The 14,782-nt window shown below is 37.7% G+C and overlaps 1 protein-coding gene across 3 annotated transcripts in view; it reads left to right on the top strand.

The window, feature by feature from the left end:
• Positions 1-14,782, top strand: part of RUNX1T1 (RUNX1 partner transcriptional co-repressor 1) — a 134,898-nt gene that overhangs the window by 69,447 nt on the left and 50,669 nt on the right. For all 3 annotated transcript variants that reach the window (XM_061171278.1, XM_061171277.1, XM_061171279.1), the window contains 2 exons: positions 10,948-11,085; positions 13,101-13,342. In XM_061171278.1, the coding sequence (XP_061027261.1) occupies positions 10,948-11,085; positions 13,101-13,342 (380 nt within the window). The remainder of the gene's footprint in view (positions 1-10,947; positions 11,086-13,100; positions 13,343-14,782) is intronic.

Here is a 14,782-nt window from a genome sequence, read left to right as displayed (position 1 = left end):
CTTGTCTGTGATTTAGTCATGGGTACATACTCTGCACACCTTCATAATTTTCTGCCTAGATTTACTAAGTCTTATCTAGGCAATCGTAATTGACTGCAGCTGGATGTGTATGCTACCTTTTTTCTGCGACAGCTCTCAGAGCTGGCTCTATAGCCTTCTTTGTCATTGGCAAATAAGACAAATCTTGATGGAGTAAAAAATTGTGTGTACTTTGAGATTGTTAAAGGTTTGGATCACTATCTAATGATTTTTTTCACCTTCTGGAATAATCTGCACTTTGGCAGCAGGGGTTTACATAAATGCTTATGTTCAATTTATGGGCCCTTGGTGATGCCTTTGTCTTTCTCTGCTCTTTATGCAAGCAGGAGTTACTTTTCTATGTATTTAGGAGTTGTGGCTTTTTCCTTAGTGTTTTTATCACAGTCATTCAGCAAACATTCCGCTAGTTGCCTGTGCCAGCCGTTTCAAATTTGTCTTTCTTAAACAAGAGGTTCCTTTTTTCTAAACGAAATCTTAAAATACATTAAATCTTAAAACAGATTAATGTGGAACTATGCTGGTTAAAGTACCATAGTTAACCCCAGGCTGCTTGATATCCCCTTGGTGGCTCCAGGAGCTACCTCCAGGAAGTGGTTATTAGACTCTGAAGCAGAATCACTGGAGTGAAGGTACAAACAGATGTGGGAGAGATGACATTTCTAAGGAGCTTATACATACAATTAATGCCTGGAGTCTACCAGTATTCATAAGACCCACATTCCTTTCCACACTTTATGAAATTTGTGATTGATTTTTCTAACTAGAACCACCATTTGGGTACTTATTAATGTTTATAGTGCTTTCTCTTGGTGGGCTGCAGGTCATCTTTGTCAAAAATGAGTGAACTGGTTTAGACTATGTTGGGCCTCTACTCCATTTAAATGAGTGTGTGCTTTCAGCATGTCTCCTGTCTGCTTAGTCATCCTCTGATCCACTCTGGGTAACCATAGAGTTACTAATATGTCTCTGCCTGTTTTGTCAGAAACTCGCTTTACTTTTTTCCTTGCTTTTACTTTCTTTATTCATTCATTCAGCAAATCTTTATCAAGTGCCTACCGTTTCAGGTCCTCTTCTAAATGCTGTGGAAGCTGGAGTTAACAAAATAGGTCAAAATTTTCTGCATTCGTGAAGTTGACACTGATTGGGGAAACATTCAAAAACAAGATAAATATTTCAAGTACTAGCTACTTAAGTGCTATAGAGGAAGTGAAGGGAAATTGATTGTCCTTATAAGAGATGACACAAGAGATTTTTGAAGTTATTTTTCTAGAAATTGTGATAGATTAGTATGGATTTACCTCATTCTTTTGCCATCTTCCATCTTAACTCACGCTCTTTAAAGGCATGATGTCCTGCTTTAGGCAGTCATCCCTGTTTCTGGACCAGCTGCTGACTCAGCTGCTGGCCAGCTTCTTCCAGGACTGAACCCTTGGCGTTGTTCTCATTAGCATAGTTATCCCAGTGTTTACTGATTACTTGGACTGAGCATGACTTCTTCTCCTGCTTCCTCAGAGTTCACTTATCTTAGTCATTGGGTTTCAAACTTTTATTTTTCCTTTTACCCATCAAATGAAATCATATGCAGAAGCTCAACCTATAAAACAAGTGAAACATCTGAATGGGAATGGGAGGTGTTTAAGATGAGGCCAAAGGCACTCCTTCCCCCATCCCCACACTTTCAGGCTGCGTGGGCACTTCCATGGACTCCTCCCACGGAGCTTTTGTTTCTAAGTGTAGCATTTCAGAGCCATGATTTGATTATGGCATTATCCTTTTGTGATGACAGAAATACTCTATAACTGAACTTTCTAGTATGGTAGCCATGTCACCACGGCTGTTGAGCACTTGAATGGTGGCTAGTGTGACTGAGGATCTAAATTTTTAATTTTATTTAGTTTTAATGAATTAAAATTTAAATGGTCACATGTGTCTAGTACAGTAGTTTTGGAAGGTGCAGTTCTAGTATAATGCTGTCTCTAGGTTTAATATTTACTGAATGTTTCTTTATTTCAGTTTTCCAGATCTTATATAAAATAATATTAGTTTTAGATTATAATGAACTCTGAGAAGACCTGGAGTAAGTTCTAGCTTGTAACCTCGAACAAATTATCCACCCTCTCTGGTCCTCAGTTCCTTTATATAAGATGGTCAAATTTGTAGTACCTTTCATAGTGAGATTTTAAAGTGAGATAAAGCATGCAGGGCATTTGGTATAGTGCCTAATGCCTGATTTTAGGTGATTTATCCTAAGGGTTTTTGTGGGGTTTTTTTTCCTTGTAAAAATAAAACATGTTCATTGCATAACTTTAAATAAAAGAAAGATAACAGAAACTAAAAATAATCTATAATCCTACCATCCATAGACAAGCAACAGGAAAACTTTGAAATGTGGAAAAAATTGGTTTTGGTTCATAATATATTTTTTTTTCTTTGTTTTGAATGTACATATGTATGATGTATGACTACGCTGATACTATTATTGTAAAAAAGGGAGCTTTTGGAGGCTATGTCATACGTGTATAAATTGCCTTACAAATCTCCTTTTCTAATATAAAAGGTTTTAGGAAATATATTGTGATTGCTGAAAGGCATTTTAAAACTGGTGAACTCAATAATCCAATTCAAAGATTTATATTTGGTTACTTAATGTAGAAATTCTTTTTAGAATTTTTTTAAGGATGGAAAAAAAGATGTAGATGATTGTATCTTAAGTTAAATCTGTCATGTCTCTTGAAAGTTCTAGTGTTTCAAAATTGTGACTAAAGGCATGCCTTATTGTTACCTGAAAACTGGGTTCCCCTCTTGGTGGGTGTTGCAAAAGACACAACCAAGCCAAAGATCGGGAAAAGGAAGGATTTATTACTTGCAGCAAGTAAGGAGAACACTGGAGATCCTTCCCAAAGCAGTGTCTCCCCAACAGTAAAACTGGGGGAGTTTTAAGCTACATGCATATTCATGATGGGGCTTGAGCAGAGGAGAATTCTACATAGAATTGGGGCAAAGGGTGACAGAATCTAAGCTTTAGTTGATTGAAGTCACGAGGGTCAGAAAAGGTCAACATCATCTTTCTTTAGGTTCTGGGGTCTTACCTTACCATCCTCCACCTGGATGGAGGCCTTAGTTCCTGTAAAACAACTCCAAGATATGTATAAGATGGTTATGTATATCCCTTGAGGAGAAACTAGGACTCTGATTTATTGCTGAACTATTGTTTCTTGACTGCTTTTTCCTCTGTTCCTACATTCCTTTGTTCCCTTAAAATCATTAATTACTGAGACCTATTCAAGGACAAGCATTGTGGCCAGGCTTAGATCACAAAATGGTTTAGGCCTAAAATGACTTCTCTTATGTCAAAAAGCTATATCTGGTTCTTTTTCTCCAAGGACACCCTACCCCATCTGCCTACATTATGACATTATAGCAATATATATTCATTTAAAATATTAAATGTATTGAGCACCTTCTATGTGTCAAGCACTGTGCCAAGTGGTGGGGCTATAACAACAAACCATATGTCATAATTTCCCTTAAGTAAATTATGAACTAGTGGGAGAGACTGACGTTGGTTCTAAGTACAGTGTGATCAGGGCCATAAGAAGAACTAGAGAGTGAAATAGGGAAATGTGGGGGAGTTTGGGACAGCCTGAGATGGGAGGGTTGTTGTTTCTGGCTGAAGTGACACCCAAATGGAGTTTTAAAGGAATGATGGACTTAACCAGGCAGTGGTGGGGTGAAGAGTATTTCAGGAAAGGGGTGCAATGCAGTGGAACCCTATGTGACTCAGGGGCATTTGGAGAGCCATAGTAGTTCAGTAAAGAGTTACTGAATGGATGGGGGTGGATGGGAACCAGATGAGTCACACAGGTCTTTCTATGCCCTACTAAGACACAAGGACTTTATGCTTAGCATTATGAAAGGTCTTTGGAGAATGTATCAGAGATGAATAGTCAGATCCGGGAGTCCATTCAGTGGATTGTTGATTAGGCCAGGTGAGAGATGATGGATGATGAGGGTTTGAATTCAGGCTGTTGAAATGAGTAGCATTCTAGATATTTGGTTCTAGAACTTGGAAAAGATATTAGGGCTAGAGTTATAGGTACAAGTTGTCTGCATAATGGCCATGGTGTAACTATCCCAGCACCAATGAAGTCACTAAGGAAAAGGTATAGAGTGAAACTTTGAAGAAGAACACTGGGGGAAAATAACAGTAATTATCACAGAGGTGAAGAAGGGTGAACCCATAAAAGAGACTGAGAAGGAGCACCCAGGAAGGCCTAAGAAACATGAGGAGAGTGTTAGAATAGTGGTATCCTGGGGACAATATGTTTCAGGAAGGAGGAAGTCCTGAACAGTGTCAGCTGCTACAAAGATGCCAGATAAAGGATACAAGTGTTTCTTGGATTAATAATGAAGAAACAATTTAGAAGAGTTTCAGTGGGAATTAAGAGAATACATCGATGCTACATTCCAGGGTTATTTTAGTCAGGATTCTTTGGTTTTGAGTGAAAAGTCAACTCAAATTAGGTTTTAGGCAAAGTAGGGACTGATTGACTAGGATTGTTTGGAAGATCCAAATTGTAGGAATTTTAGAGATGCAGCTGGTGCCTAGGATCCAGCAGAATGAAGAACTTTACTACAAAGCACTGTAAGGATGATCTCTTGCCACTTCTTTGTTTCTTTCTGTCTGTTAGGTGCCTTCTTTTTCAACACAGACCTGCTGTCTGGACATGGAGGGCAGTAGACAGTGCGGTTTTCCTTGGGAAACAATCCTTGGGATTGTTTTCCTTTCCTGAGATTGCCCATCTTGGACTAAGCGCTGTGCCTGGACCAGCCACTGGTGTCTTGGGTACAAGGTCATGAAAGAACATGGTGGTTCCCAAGGTAGTTATGAGATTAGAGGGTATGGCAAGTCCCTGTACTGGGAGGGAAACTTTCTAGGCATAAAGTCTTACAGGTGTCCCCTCCAAGTACACGTAAGGTGGAATGGGAAATAAGGAAAGTGAGTGTAGATTACTCTTTCAAGAACCTGAGCTGTGAAAGTGAGTGTTTTGATGATAACTAAATAGGGAAATTTGGACATTTTGTAGGGTATTTTGTAACCAAATCATTGATGGAGATTTAGTAATGAGGATTGAAAATGTATTTGAAAACTAGAGGTAGATATTAATTTTAATGTTTATGGGAAAAAATTTCTGTGCAGACATATTCTTGTGGACATAGAAATTTATGTGGACAGAGGAAATCTAGTGGTCACTTTATTGTCAGATATATTTTCTCTGGGTAGTCTCCTTTATGTTTGAGATGATCATAAGCCATATCTGGAAAAAGAAACCAGAGAATATTAGAGTTTGCGAAAGATCCTTGAGGTCACGTATTCCAGGATGCTTAGTTTTATAAATACGAAAAGTAGACTCCAAAGAAGTGAAGGAATCACTTATAGATACAATAGTGCCTATCAGAAGAAGAAGGGCTATTTTCTTCTTGGGTCTCTGTTTAGAGAGTGAGGAAGTCTTTCCTAGAACCTTTTCCATAGACCTCATTCATGACCCATTGTCCAGAATTGGAGCACAACACTCACCTCTGAAACCTGTTGCTGATAAGGGGAATGTGATAACCTGATTAATGTAAAACAAGGAGACTCTGGCCCCCCAAATTTTGTACCCGAACAAAATTAGAGCTCTTCAGCAGGAAGACAGGGATGAGGGCTGTTGAGTAGGCACTCAACAGTATCTGTGACATAAGCTAAGCTGAAGAGCATATATTTCATTCTGTGGTCAGTGGGACACTCCCAAAGGTTTTAAATCAGGGAGTAGGTCAGATCAGATTTGTATTTCAGATATAGCAATCTTCATATAACACCTGTGGTAAGACATGAGGTAACAGGTCATTCTTACACTTGCCTGAAACCACATAATAAGTGGGTTGCACAGTTGAACTGAATTTTGGATTTTCAGTATCTTCTTGTATTACCTGTATTCTATTTCCTCATATATTTATATGCTGTTGATGGTTCTGTGTTTGTCTTTTGCCATGAAATTAGGGTTGCTATCTTTGAACTGGCTATAATATAGGGAATGGATTTGTAAAAATTAGGAATGTAACCATGCTTCTAGTGAAAACCGTGGTTGTGTTTATTTTTTAAATGTCTTCCTAAGGAGGCAGTTAAAAAAATTGCTATCAAGTTGCTTACTATTTTCACTGGTTGGGGTGTTAGAGTGTATAATACACATTCACATATACAGCTATTGTACAGATGGGCTGTGATAAATGCTAAAAGAGAGGCAGAGGAAATCTGATGTGGTTGACACCTGGGGCAACTGGGAAAAGCTGTAAGAGGATGTGGAATCTATAATGGGCAGTGAATAATGTATAAGATGGCACAGGTTCTTCTAGATAAAGGAAACAACAGCATGATAAAGAAAGGCAGAAAAGCCAAGGAGTAATGTCAGGGTGCCCTATATAGACAGCATAGAATTGGGGGAAAGACACTGGAAATAAACCCATAAATGGATCATGAAGAGGAAGGTCAAAGAGAACGGAGCTCACACGTGTTGGTACCTAATATGAGTAGGCGCTGTGGTGGGGTCCTGATGAGGTAGAGGATTGTATCCCCATTCCTATGAGGGACTGAGGCTCAGGGTAACTCATTTGCCTGAGGGCCCACTACTGATGGTCAGGAGTCTACATTTGCAACCAAGTCTGACTTAACTTGGAAGTTCTCCTGTTATTGCTAAATATCCTTCCCACTGTATCAGTACATCCAGCTTAAAATATTAGCATTTGACTTTTATTCTTAGGCATTGTTGAAGGGTTCTGAGCAGGAATGAATGTTACCAGAGGTGTTTGTTTTTCAGGGAAATGAGGTGGTGGTGGTGTGGAGGCTGGATGGCTACCTTTCCAGTCTGCAGACAGTTGCCTGTAACATCTCACACCCAATCACTGGAGTCACTAAATGACTCAATTGTCAGAACTGTATTTGCCAAATTTTCCAGAGAAATAAAAATCAAATTCTGTACCAGTTTTGTTCCTCCTGCCTTTCCATTAATAGTACCATGGTTCCACTTGGGCTTAATCCTCTTTAGTGCATACCTTCTAGCTTTTGTAACTAACACTTATTCACGTAAGACTAACTCTGGACTAACTACTAATTGACCAAAAAGTTCCTCAACCCATAACACCTATGAAACCAAGATATCTCTTCTATTATAATTGACATGATGAACTCTGATAGAAAATGTCGTGCCATTCATTATACCAATACTGAAATCTTTTTACACCAATCATCTCTAGAATGGTATGTAAACAAGGGAAATGTAGAATGCCTATTCTTCATACCTTAAAAACACATCTGGAACTATTTGAACTAACTAAAAGTAAAATAAGTGCCATGGCAGATTATGCCATACCTTTTCACATAAAACAACAACAACAAAAAGGGAAATGGAAAACATACCACTTCTAGAAGGCCCTGACATCGAATTGGATATTGAAATGGTATCGGTAATGTATTTATATATGCCACATTTTCTTGCATGCATCAGCCGTCTTTGGTATATATGTGTTGGATATTTGCTATGGGAGTTGAAAACTTACCACATAGGGAAGATCTTGTTTAGAAGTGGTATGAATCATTAAGGTAGAAGTAAAGTCAGTTCTTTTAAAACACATAATTCCCTGATCTGATAATTTTTTTCTTTCTTTTTTTTTCATTTTGTGTCAGTCTTTCAATAAATGTCAGCTTTCCCCTACAGCAACTAAAAATAGAGATTACATGCAAGAACGGTATAATTTTCATGAACTTAAAAAATTACATGAGAAATATTATAACTTAATATTGGTTTTACTATATCCTCTAATTTGAAATGGAGTGAAATGCTTCTATGCTTGAATCATAGCTCTTTTGCTGTTTGCTATAGAAGTTTCAAGAATATATATTTCAAAATGTTTTTTTTTTTTTAATAATCCAAAACAAATGCAACAGAACGCAGCATACTTGAAACACATTTTCTGAATTTATCTTAAATCTCTCTACTCCAGAGCGTTTTTGTGTGTGTATGGCTTAGGCTTGGCTGGTTATTTCATCATCTATTTCAATCTTGGATTGATTGCACTGAACAGCACAGAATGAGTTACATATGGTCCCACTTTGTCTAAGTTTGTAGGACCTCTGGGTTGGAACTCCATTTCATCAGAGTGAAGCTAGCCATCACAGAAATGTGGCTAATGTCAAAATCTTAAATATATACACGTATACATGTATTCCAGAGAGAATGTGTATATTCCTGTTAGAAGTAGTGGTGTTTTGCTATTCATTGGCTCAGTGATTATTGCTCCTAAAATATTGACAACATCTCAGGAATTTTAAAAAGTCGTTCATCTACGTTTTATAATAATTGTTGTTGGTATTATTATTATTAAATTCTGGATAGGAATCATGTTACACAAGTGGACCAAGATAGGTATTCAAAAGGTATTCAAATTAAAATTATGACTATATCAAAAATCTTTCTAAAATTGGGCAGAGGAAGACAGAAATACAAACTTTATCTTAAAAGAGTCTGAAGAGGAAACCCACTGTCAACTTTATGGTTTATTATTCCCTTTTTCCATAGTGTGGGCTATTGGAAAAAGAGTAATGAAAAGCGTGTTTAAGATACATTTCCAAGTTTAGGTATTGCTCAAGAATTGCATCAAGTAAGGTAAGGCCTGTGCCCACCAAGGCTCAGCTTTCAGTGGTGGTGAAACTGTCCAGGGTAACTTTCTCCCTTTCCACGCTCTTTTCTCCCTGCTTTTTGGTCTGTTCCCTCTTTCTCACCCTTTCCTTCTATTGCTTGATATACTTATTTATTTCTTTCTCTGTTATTCCCACTTCCCCTTCCCCCTCCTGCTCTTCCTTTCTGTCTCTGTGCAACCACGTGCTTCAAATCTGTGGGTCTGGACTGCCTTCGCTAACAGCTCCACGTGAGTGTTAGCAGAATGAAAACCAGATGGACCAGCAGTTCCCACTGTTATCTCCCAGCTGACTCTGGCAAGCCTCTCTTTATCCCTCCTTCCTTGGCATGAGGGAAATATTTGCCTTTATTTAGGGAGACTTGTATTTGCTGCTGTACCTCTTCCCTCAGCTGCAACACAAGTGGAAAGCTATTTATTCCCTTGTTGCTGAGGTTGGTTGAGGTGAGTAAACGGTGCAATGAATTTTACTATCAAAGAAGTGGTTTTAAACCTGCCTAACTTCTGCATTTCTCTACAACAAGTTATTCACTGGTACTCGTTAAATGTTCTGGAATAGCAATATGAGGTCAAAATTTTAACAATACAATAAAGGTAGAGATGCTCTCCATGCGTCTTCACAATCATCTCACTCAGAACACTTATTCACTATAGGGACAGTCATTGTTATTCAGCCAGCAGTAGAGACTAAGAAATAGAGACCCTGATACTGTTCACTGGATCATCATTCACAGTGCTCTTAATAGAATGATTATTATTTTCATTCTTCCCTAATACGGTGTCAACGCTATTTCAACTTTCAAAAATTGTGTTCTATTGCAACCCAAGTCTTATGAAATTGCTTTGAATAAAGGTGAGGTAGATTTGGAATTGTCATAGTAGTAATTTGGGCTTTTCATTTTAATAATTGACAAGTAATTTTGAGAGTTTTTCACTATGGTGATCATAATGTTTTAAGAGACCCATTCTTTATTAATAGTCTATGTTACGTTACTTTTCAAAAACTCCAAATGGGAGATACCTGTGCCTAAGGCCGCAAGAGGTGCCTCAGATATTTTTGGGGTGTGTGTGTGCATGTGTACACATGTTTGTAGAAAATTGGATCTAAAAAAACAAATGAAAACTTTTTTTTTTTTAACTGGAGATCTGTTTCTTTGAGTAGATCAGATTGAGAAAAAAGTTTAAAATTCCAAGGGAAAAGTATACTTAGTATAAAACAGCCCTGAAGTGCAAATGTTCATTATTGGGTAATTAGGAAATTTCTCCCTGTCACATACTCATGAAAAAATATTAGAAAGGTCTTTAGTTCTCAGTTTGGGACTTTTCCATTCTTACTCTGCCTGAGATTATTAATTGAAGTATTGGTTTGATATGTTTTATTTTATTTTTTTTATTTTTTAAATTTATTTATTTATTTATTTATGGCTGCGTTGGGTCTTCATTGCTGCACACGGGCTTTTCTCTAGTTGCAGCGAGTGGGGGCTACTCTTTGCTACGGTGCACGGACTTCTCAGGTTTCATATTTTTTAAATGGTGGATCATAAACTCACAAGTTCTAAGTCAATAATAACTTCACTTCGTTTTGTGACATTTATGTAGTGGTGATTTTTCAAACAGGTCAGAAAAAAAATTGAAGTGAGATTTTATGTCTGGGAGACATAGTCTGCTTCATCTGTGAGGCTAGAAAACTAAGCATGGAAAGGGGATGGTAGGTGTTACAAAAAAGTCATTGCAAAACACCAGCTTCTAACAGTATCCCACCTGCATAACAGAGCCTCAGATTTGTGTTATTTCTGAGCTGTCCGAGGGGTTCATTACCGTCCCACTTCCTCATCTATTTTTTACCCCTTGCTAATGTTGGCTTCAGCTTCAAGCGAAGTTGTGCTGTTGCATATAACACTACCAAGGTAGCATCTGCCCAAGTCAGAAATAACAATAGGATGTAAAATTACCCAGTTAGAAATGAGGTCCTGCCATCTGTGCTACACCTTCTTAAGTGGGGTTTGGATGATAAAGTCTTGATTTAAGCTTCAGTAGATAAGCCTATTTTACTGATAGAAGATGTTGGATTTCTTACCTTGCTTGTAAAAAAGATGAACCTCTCATAAAACTGAGGTACGAAAAATACCCTAAGGTGCTTAAGGAGTAAAATAACATGATCATGGTGGCATCCTCCAGATCGGACTGAGAAGCACTCCACGATGCCAGACTCACCTGTGGATGTGAAGACCCCGTCTAGGCTGACTCCTCCCACGATGCCACCTCCCCCAACAACTCAAGGAGCTCCCAGAACCAGTTCATTTACACCAACAACGTGTAAGTAGGCATTTCTGCATTTGCTGTTTCCTTTTGCAAGTTCAAATTAAATTTTTTTCTGCAAATAAAAATTAAGGGACAGTAAGATCCAGCATCAATGTATTATGCAGAAATGAAGCCCCATCCCCCACACACAAATAATTTGTTTGCCAGTGAGTAGGTATTGAGCACAGAATTATCATATCTTGGGTGTAATTTGTATGACTGCCAGTATTTGCCTGCCTTTTCATTATTGTTTCAAAGTTGTAGTCTTCTGTGATTTCAGCGAATGAAGAACACTGCCTTTGGTCTGTAATTCATCATTACCATGGTAACTTCTCCTTTGACTTAATGAGGAGCTCCTTATTTTAGTTTGTTCATTTTGACTTGGAACATGTTAATATGCTATAATTATTTCCAGGTTACTTCTGATCTTCTAATACCACTTTCTTCTATTATTTACAAATAATGTTAAAATCTAACATTCTTAAGTTAAAAGAGGGATCATTCTATGCAACAGTTGCATACAGAAAACTTTCTGAAATAAGGAGCATCTTTCTTGGCTTGAACTTGTCAGACATTTATTAGATATTCCATTTCAGCTTGGCTCAAGACTTGTGTTCTGAATCAGTGGAGTGTATTGCTTTTTGTGTCATCCAAGGAAAGGACAGAATATTCTGATAGAATAGCAACTTCCCTTTTTTTCTCTATATTTTAATAGGAATAGCAGATAGCTTTGTTTTCATCAATCTGAAAGTCCTGGTTAAAATATCATCAAAAGATATGTGAAACTAATAAATGCTGTTGGTTGCAGATAATACTATTTACAGACTGTTTGCCCTGAAATCTGTATATGAATGAAAAATAACTAATAGGCAAAAATAGATCCTTGGGATTATAAGGGTTCGGCAAAATACACATCCAGGCTATTTATGCAGTGTTGCGCTGCCTTTTATAAGACCTTTCCAAACATGTAAGGAGCAGGGGCCTGCAACAGTGCCAAGTTGTAACCCTGTCATCTTGTATTTGGTTTGTTGTTACCCAAAGCCACAGTGATAGGCATATGCCTCCTGTGAGAGGTCCTAGTGAGATGTCATTTCTTGACAGGTTGCTTTGGTACTCATTTGGGACGAGACCATTTTATTTTCTTGAAACTTTTAAGAATAATAAGGTGCTTAAAACATCTTCAAACTAATGTTGGAGGTAGTTTATCAAAATTATATTTAAAAGATGGGTTTGATAAAGATCTAACATGATAAAGTCAACATTTTCTTTGGTGAGAAATGTGCAAAATTTTCTAGCCTAGTTCTTTCTTATGGATTATCACCTTGACGTTCAAATAAATTTTATCAAATGAATTTACGAAGTTACCACCAATCCATGCTGTTAGTTGGACTGAGATGTCCCCTTTCGATTTCTAGAAATAACTCTTTGATAATTACCATATGCATTTTGGCTTCTTACATAAAATTGGTGTTTTCCTTAAAGAAGTGGTTAAGAAATATGAGGGGGAGAAAATAGCCTTCTAATTGGGTGGTATAAGGTTAAAACTTGAAAGTCATATTTCTATAAACACAGCTGTCAGTTGTGTGTACAAAACATGATTAAAAATGTCCAGTGATAAATTTAGTCTCCACCAAATGTCCATTTTCTCTAGGGGAGCAGTTTAGAAAGGAATAGTTCTGTTATATTAATGTAAGCCTGGCACAAAAGGCTGACATCCAAAATGCTGTTTGTTCTGTGCTTGCATATGTGTGCATGGGAGGCAGGGCTGTCCCTGTGCTCCAGCCGGCTCCCATTTCTTATCAGCTTCTGTGCAGGATATCCTCATGCGGTGTGAGGAGTCCACCCATTTAGTTATGGAGTACCTGAGCTTCTGGTAATCCTGTGAAGTCAAAGCATTTTACCAAAAAGGCCCAACAGCTTTTAAATTACCAAATTCACTAGATTGGAAGGGAAGGATACTTAGTTGTAATTTCCTTGTGCATGTTCTCTGTAAGTTTATTTTTTCTTTCTGATTTTGTGCCCTCTGACAGTAACTAATGGCACGAGCCATTCACCCACAGCCTTGAATGGCGCCCCCTCACCGCCCAATGGCTTTAGCAATGGGCCTTCCTCTTCTTCCTCTTCTTCTCTGGCTAATCAACAGCTGCCCCCAGCCTGTGGCGCCAGGCAGCTTAGTAAGCTGAAACGGTTCCTCACTACCTTGCAGCAGTTTGGCAATGACATTTCACCGGAAATAGGAGAGAGAGTCCGCACCCTCGTACTAGGACTGGTGGTAAGCAAACGGAAATCGGCCCAGTTTGGGTTAAGGGAGAGTGTGGGGGAGATTCAAAATACAGATTCCATTCTCACAGGTATTTTGTTTCTACACCTGGAGATTGCATGCAAGTCTGATAATTCTGTAGTAACAAGGGTTTCAGTTCTGCATTATGTATTGACCCCACCATGATTTCTTTTCCTATTAATATTTAGCTAATGAAGATGTGGTTATACAGATTTATCATTATCTTGGCCATAAATGTGTGTGTGCATAAAATTTAATAAGTATATCCTCCTGGCATGGCTAGTGTCTTTTCAACAATGACAGAATATTTTTGTTATGTTAATGGTTTGCTTAATCTAATTGGGTGCTTATTTTAACTTAGTTGCTTTGGGGGGGTTTTATTATCAGCCTAGATGAGCAAGAATTTATAACAAGTAACACATTATTCTTTTATGTTTTCATTTTTAAGGCTAATAGCATTGAATTTTTTGTGTGTGGTAAAATACACGACATAAAATTTACCATTTTAACCATTTCTGAGTGTACAGTTCAGTGGCATTAAGTACACTGTTGTATAACCATCACTACTATCCATTTCCAGAACTTTTTCATCACCCCAAACTGAAACTACCCATAAAACAATAATACCCTGATTTCTTCATCCCTTAACCCCTTATAACCATCCATTGTTTTAAAAAAAAAAAAAGTTTTTTGCTATAGGTAGAATTACACAGACCATTAGTTTGAGAACAGAAGTGTTGATTTTGGCACATTATATTACAGTCTGTACATTGTCACACTGGAAATTAGAACATATTTCCTTTTCTTGCATTCTAAATCACTTTTACATGTCCTGTGATTTTCTTTATGAATAGAGGATTTTCATTTAGGAAGGTGATTTTCCCATAGCAAACTGAGTCATAGAGAAGCTCTGAGTCACATATTCAGGCCTTTTATCATCCAGGCTTACAATGGAACTGAAATTCATACGATAGGCAGCAGTTTCCTTTTTCTCGATATAATCATTTATTTTTATTACATGGACTTATCATGGGCAAAGCCATAGCAGTTGTGTTTTACAAAAGAAGTCGTAGAAGTGAAAGTCTGGGTGAGAGTTTAGTGCAGTAGACATGCTTCAGATCATAGTATCTCACATTTGACAGAGATTTTGCAATTCAATTTTTAACCCTTACCTCCCTCTCCCCCACACTTTAAGAACAAGAAGCTTTCACATTTCCCATAATCCATCAGCTTCCTCTGACAAATTTGTATTCCTCTGGAATACAAATCACCTTGTATTCCTCTGACAGGAAGGTGATTTTGGCATAGTGTGTCAGTGTACTGCAGTTACTTTTGTCAGTCACTTATCTTTTCCTTTTTATTTGTTCTTGAGTTTTGCATAAAGTGTTTTTGACACATAAATAGGTTACATCATAGAACCACAAAGTAAAT

The sequence above is a fragment of the Eubalaena glacialis genome, chromosome 17 (assembly GCF_028564815.1).
Source record: "Eubalaena glacialis isolate mEubGla1 chromosome 17, mEubGla1.1.hap2.+ XY, whole genome shotgun sequence".
NCBI classification, from domain to species: Eukaryota; Metazoa; Chordata; class Mammalia; order Artiodactyla; family Balaenidae; genus Eubalaena; species Eubalaena glacialis.
Note: the sequence above shows the minus strand (reverse complement) of the source record. Positions and strands in the feature narration are given on the sequence as shown.